We start from the raw sequence: 6,916 nt of genomic DNA on the forward strand, positions 1-6,916 counted from the left end.
AACTTCAATCCAAAATGATTGAGAATAAATCAAATCAGAGTAGGATTCGAGCCTTTGATAGCACAGTGGATTGTTTATCAACCAAAAATCAGAAAAATGTAGAAAAATATTAGCAATGGTTGGATCTGTGTTAGGGAATTCTTGCTTTCTGCACTCTCCGCTCTGCCATTTCCTCGTCTCCGAGTCCTCTCCACTCCCGTTTTCTTACCCAAGAAATGCGGTGTGTCGGAGAAAGAACAGAGCCACCATGGCATGTCTGCAGAGAGAAATTTCAAAACACAGCGATATGTGTACAAGGAGAGCGATTCTGTTCGTGGGTTTTGGTTTAGTTCAGTTTCTTGGGACGAGGGCAGATGCTGTTGATGGCTACGTTGTAGGTCAGCTGGCATCCGTTTTCTTTTATTGTATTTGTAATTTTTGTATTGTTTACAATTTTGTGCTTGGTAAAGATATTCTGTTTTTGTTTACTTAATGGGAGAAGCAATGTTTGTTGCAATTTGGTTTTGATGTATTCCTGGTTTGCTATCAGGATGGAACCGGCGAGGGCGGGCAAGGAATCGTCTCTCAATTGAAAGTAACATTAACTTTTACTTCACATTTATTTAAAAATTCTACCTTCCACCTTATACATGGTCACATTGTTGATATTTGTAAATCGAGATTGATATCTTCAACTAGGGAAGTTGATTTCTTGGAAAGTGTCCATTAGTTTTGTTATGGTTTTCTTCATTTAGTTACTGAAGATGGCAAATAGAATCTCTTTATAAAAAATTAGCACAATCAGAACTTGTTTAGCTTTGATTTAGCGTTTCATATGGCTTGCCTGCCTGCATTTTTTACTTCCATTTTTTGTAGCTCTTTGACAGTGCATATCTTGATCAAAAGTTACGTTAGTGAATATGATGTGTTTTAATTGAAGGTGACGTTCCGTGTAAACAACTGGCAATTATTAGCCTAACTTCAAGCGGTCGATGAAATTTAAACTTGTTAAGATCAAAAGAACTTGCATAGTTTAGTTGAAGATATGGAATACGTAGCCCCATCATAGTCGAAGTTTTGAAAAAGAGCTTTAATCTCAAATGTGCTGAAGGATGCAAACAGCTATAAAAAGGCGACAAGGGGGTGAGTAGGACCTCATCTAGATTATGTCAGCTGTCAGTGGCGGAAGAGGACAGGACTAAAAGTGGCATGCTGCCTCCCAACAGTTTCAAATTTTAAGTGTCCCCTCATCCCCCTCCAGAATAAGTCCTGGTTCGATTTCTAGAGGTAGAAACAGATTGTGTTGTTTGAACCAGAAAAGGAAGCGACTATAGTGGTGATGGGTGAGCTGAGTGAATAATTACGTGACCAGTATGGCTTCCCATTTAAAAAGTGTGCTGTTCCAAGCACAAAATGTTCAAAAATCAATAATATGAAACATCAATTGGCGAGATGAATGCTTAACAAAGTTTGAATAAGGGTTTTCAGTTTAAAAAATATATATCTTCTTAATTTATCAAACACTTTCATTTATTCTTTTAGCCGAATTTGCGATGGGAAAAAATTGATTATCTAATAGAGATTATAAATTTATGTAAGTTATAATGTATTTATACTTTATAATGTTCACTTGCATGTGAACCAGATACTGGGAATAATTAATGTATAAGGTATACACATTCTCGTTGATTGAATATTAGGTATCAAAAGACCAACTTGATGAAATACGTAGGATTTTCCACACCAAGGGTTTAAACCTTTCACCTCTCACTCCAATACAATGTTGATAACCGCTTTTCTCCAAAAACACAAACTCGTGAGAGGTGGTTGAAATAATAGTTTTACTTTTACAAAATATGTTCTCCCTCCAACCATGTTCAGCGAACTTGTTATTCATGCTGAATTATATAGAATCTCACCTTTTCCACACAATTAAGGAATTGACTGAAGATGCACTAAGTGAATTCTATTCTTCCTGTGTATATAAGATAGTTGAGTGCTATTCAATTCATTTAGCTGGCTTTTACAAGGCTGTGGGGGAGCTATATTTTAGATGATGGATGAATCCATGACTTACGGTTTTTGAATTTTGGCAATTGCTATTCAGCGTGTAAATTGATTACTTGAAAGCAAATTCATACCTATCTTGCCAAATATCGATCATCTTATAGTAAGCTACTGCTAACAACTATTCTTTCTGGGTTTTTGATTAATTTCAGACAATACTAAGTCGAGAACACAAGAAAATACTGAACCGAGAACACAAGAAAATACGGAGTCGAGAACAGAGGAAAATACCGAGTCGAGAAAACAAGAAAGTTCTGAATTGGAAACACGAGACAGGATACAAAATGCAGAGGTCTGCATCTCTGCTTGATATAGCATGGTGTAGAAACATTATTTAACTACTGGTTTTTTGGTTCTAAGGTTGATGGTTTGTATATAATTATCTAGATCATTTGCCTAAGGGTTATTTTTTTTGTGCCCAGCAAACAGTTAAGGAAAATCCATCCCCAAACCCGACCTTTTCAGTTATCAATTCAATTGGGGTATTGTTGTCTGGTGTTCTTGCTGCTCTCTATTCATCAAAAATAAAGGAAAAGGCCACTTCTGATACAACCATAGAATCGGTAAGCCATTTTAACGGAGTTTCTATTATCTTTGTTATATTTGTGAAACTGTCATCAACAAGTAGCCTTGAAATCACTGATTATATGTAATTAAAAAAACTTTTTTATTATTCATTGGTTTGATTGCATTTGATATTGATCTGCCTTCTTCTCTGGTGTTACAATGGATTTATATTTTTTTTGTTGCATTTAAGAAATTGGCATAGACGAGTAGCCATGGTGAAACCACTGATCTAAATGTTATATAAACTTATCTATTTTTCTTTGATTTGATTGCATCCGATGTCAATATTCCTTCTCTTGTGCAAACCGAGTAGAAACTCGAGTTCGAGCTTAGTTATATTATTGTTCAAAAACTTATTAGTTGCTTGTTATTTAACTATTACTTTTATTACTATTGGAGAAAAATAAAACAATCATTAATCAATATTTTCTGCACGGAGTTTTCTAATGACTGTTGTAGTGAATTAAAATAAATAATGTATTAAAACAATTTATAATTTTATTATATAAATATTTATTTATACACAAACTCAGCTCAAGCTCGAAAAAAAAAAAATTCTACTTGACCTCGAGGTTCGGTCATAAAATTTTGCTATACAAGGCTCAAGCTAGGCTCTTTAACCCCCTATTGTTCTTTGTTTAAAATTCAGGAATTAGGATATTTTTGAGTTTGTTGGTTTCCTTTCTAAATTATTATATATTTGTTATTTTCTTGGGAGCTCAGGTGAAAACTAAACTCAAGGAAAAGGAAGCTGCAATCAGTTCTCTGAAAAAAATAATTTCGTCAAAAATGCTAAAAATTGAAGAAGCTCAGAATAAGGACTTCGCAAAAGCAAATGAGATGCAACAAACTTTGATCAATCGACTCAACACTGCAAATGGTACGGTAACAAGCCTCGGAAAGGAGGTGCAAAATGAGAAAAGATTAAACCAAGATCTAAGTATCAAAATTGAGAATCTGGAAAAAAGCCTCAGCGAGTCTCGAAATGAGAAAAGGGAACTGCAAATACAGCTGCAGAAGAAGCTAGATTCTATAGCCTCTTTGCAAGAAAAGATCAGAATGCTTTCTTCAGTGATCATGGTTAAGGAAGATGATCTTCAAAAGCTTGAGTCTAAAGTTACTGAAAAAGAACGAGAATGTCATGAACTGAGGTCTGTATACCAGAAATCCCGAGATGAACTGACAGGGTTAGATTATGAGATCCAAGAACTTAAAGATAGAGTCTCGAAGAATGAAATGGAGTTGGAAATGAAGAATTCGACATTGAAGAATTTGAATGAAGAATTAACTTCTTTAATTACTGAGAGAGATGAATCGAGCAAAAAGCTTGTTGGGATTTTAAAGGAGTTTGATGAGTTTAAATTTTCTGCAGAAAAGAAGATGTTTTTGCATGAGGAGGACTTGGGTGAAAGGGAAAAGCAGCTTCAGAAGATTGAGGAACGACTTAACGTTGCATTGGATGAAGTGAAAAAAGATGGAGTCTTGATTTATAATTTGACTCAAGAGAACCAGAATTTAAGAGAAAAGTTGGACGTTGAACTGAAAAGTGTGAACACTCTTGAACAAGAACTCAAGATTGCACAAGAAATGTTAGAGAAATCAAGAAATGAGGCCTCTGATCTTTCAAAGCAACTGCAGAAGTCAAGAAGCTTGTGCTTGGAACTTGAAGCTGAGGTTTCCAAGGTTAAGGCTGAGTTTAACAATGCAAGGGAATCATTGCAGAGAGAAATCGATGAATCAAAAGAAGGTGAGAAATCCTTAGCAGGAGAATTATTGTCGGTAAAGGAACTTTTGGGCGAAATGGATGAAGAACTACAAATTATGTCCCAAGAATTGGCAGCTGCAGAGCAAAAGCGTGATAGCTTAGAGAGAGAACTCATTGATGCCAACAGGAAAGCAGAAGCAGCTTCAGATGCTCTTACGGAAGAAAGGAAAATTGTATCTTCTTTGAACAATGAGTTACTGGTTCTCGAAAAGAAAATTTTTAGAAACAAAGAAGCCCAGAAAATACTTGAAGCAGATATAGAAGCAACTACAAAATCACTTGGTGAGAAGACTCGGAATGAATCGACTCTTCTGAAAAATCTTGAGTCTGCTTACTCTACAATTTCCAGTTTAGAAGATGAAAAAAATGCACTCCACAACTCTCTTGATGTGCAAAAACAAACGAATCGAGAAGCTCGGAAAAATTTGGAATATGCCACTAATGTGGTGATGGAGCTGGGAAAAGAACTTGAGAGTTTAGAAAAGAAAGGAAAGAAACTACAACAGGATTTGGCATATGCAAAGGGAGAAATGCTACAGCTAAAGAATCAAATAAACGCATCAAAAACTGCAGAGAATAATCAGAACCAGCAAAAAATTGAAGCTGGAGGTAAATCAAATAAAAAAGTTTATCGGAGGAGAAAGGAGACGGATAATAGTTGACAATCGTGTGGTCCTTTTTAATCATCTTCCAGGAAAAATTGCATACACCTATGCATTGTTGTACCATTACATTTTTTTGGACGATGTAAGCTTTATTGAAAGGATTGCCAACATGCTTACTAGAGTCAATTTTAACTTCACAAATTTACAAATCATGGATTCACCTTTATGATTCATGTTTTTTTTTTTTGGGTTAGATTTTGCATAAATCATTATTTGTTTTTGTTTTTGTTTTTTTGGTAAAACCCCCTTGATGAGATAAAATTCTTTAACTGGTAAATTTGCAGTTGAAGACCCTTCTAAAAATTTGACACATTAAAAACTCCTGTTCTGTTGTAATATATTTATAGGTAAAATCATCTTGCTTATTTTGTTTTTAATACCATGCAATTCTTGAACTCTAGAGCAATAGGACCAAGTTCATAGATATTAGCATTAGCATAACAAAAATGTTTTGTACTCTTCTGTCTCAATCACAGAAGGTTCATTTCATTTTTCCATTTTCACAAATGTATAGTCAAGTTTCTTCATTTAGTAACAATTTTTCTTGTTTTTTTTATTAATATATATCCCTATTAATTAAGTATTGGAAAACGTACAATCATTTTATTGGAACGTTTCATGTTCGCAATCTTGATTTTGATGTTAACAAAACTTGTTATTTTGTTTGTAATGATTTACCTAAGTGCGCAGGAAGCTGAAACTAATCAGGCTTCGAACTTATCAGTTATCGAGCCAAAACTGAAGCTATCGAGACGCAAACTGAAAACACCAACTGATCGACTAAACTGAATCAGTTCAACTGATATATCAAAGAACAGTTCAACTGATTGTCCAGGTGATAGGTGATTCAGCAGAAGACCGTCAGAAGCCCGGCCAGCTGATGAAGAGTTCAACTAATGAAGAACCCAGCTGACCAGTTCAACTGAAAGAGTGAAATCAGTTCAACTGACGAGTCAACTGATTTCACTAGCCCAACTGAAGACCAGTTCAGATGATCAATTTGGTGCATCAGTTAGGATTCAATCAGTTCTAATTCAAGATAAGCTTAGCTAACTGGAAGGTGCCGCCTTCAGTCTAGTCTAGGAGTTCAGTTAGGCAGTGGGTAAGTTCTAAGCTAGGTGGGTTATTATGCTTGTTGTAATTAATCAAAGTCTTCTAGTGGATCATAATTAAGTGGAGCTCAATCATCAGAAATGCCGCCTTTTCATTGCTATATCAGATCAATATAGATGATCAATGAGGTTCAGCATCAGTTGAATCCAGTTTGAGTCAGCTCGACCAGTTAGTCAGCACAGAGATCTAGTCCAAGGCAAATTAGCTGCTCTTCTGGCAAAAAAGACTCAAAATCAATGCAGCATTCAAAGCATTCAAGGCGACCAATTGTTATTATATTCAGTTCTATTATGTGTAAATTAACTGATATTTGATGTTATTTAAAGTCTGCTAATGTGGTAGCAATTTTCCTTACACTTTCTGGTGTGCGTAAATGTATGTTACAAGGGACGCTTATTTTATCAAATAAACATCATGTTCATCCAGTTAGCCTTCATATAACTGAACTACTATATTAAGATTTGTTGCCTAAATTGCTTGAATGATGCTAAAACTTCATTAATCGCGTAAATGATTATATTTTTGAAGTGGAGTTTTTAATTTAGTTTTTCAGGGGGAGTTTTGTTTAGAATTATCCTTCGAACTGAAAAAAATTGTTTTCAAATCGTTTTATTCAGTTGTTGAGGGGGAGCTTTTATTTCTGCTATCCCTCGAACTGAAAATGTTGGAACTTTTCAAGTTCGCAATCTTAATTTTGATGTTAATAAAACTTGTTATTTTGTGTTACTAATAATTTAACTTAGTGTGCAGAAGCTAGGAT

At 34.9% G+C, this 6,916-nt stretch overlaps 1 protein-coding gene across 1 annotated transcript; it reads left to right on the forward strand.

Annotated features, from left to right (window-relative positions):
- On the forward strand, window positions 1–5,208 carry LOC142541029 (MAR-binding filament-like protein 1-1). Its single transcript, XM_075647567.1, has 5 exons — window positions 1–377; window positions 530–574; window positions 2,199–2,338; window positions 2,469–2,609; window positions 3,337–5,208. Exons 1-5 carry the CDS (start codon window positions 116–118, stop codon window positions 5,038–5,040), a joined length of 2,292 nt encoding a protein of 763 aa, XP_075503682.1. The 5' UTR covers window positions 1–115; the 3' UTR covers window positions 5,041–5,208.
- The last annotated feature ends 1,708 nt before the right edge of the window (window positions 5,209–6,916 follow it).

The sequence above is a fragment of the Primulina tabacum genome, chromosome 3 (assembly GCF_025594145.1).
Source record: "Primulina tabacum isolate GXHZ01 chromosome 3, ASM2559414v2, whole genome shotgun sequence".
NCBI classification, from domain to species: Eukaryota; Viridiplantae; Streptophyta; class Magnoliopsida; order Lamiales; family Gesneriaceae; genus Primulina; species Primulina tabacum.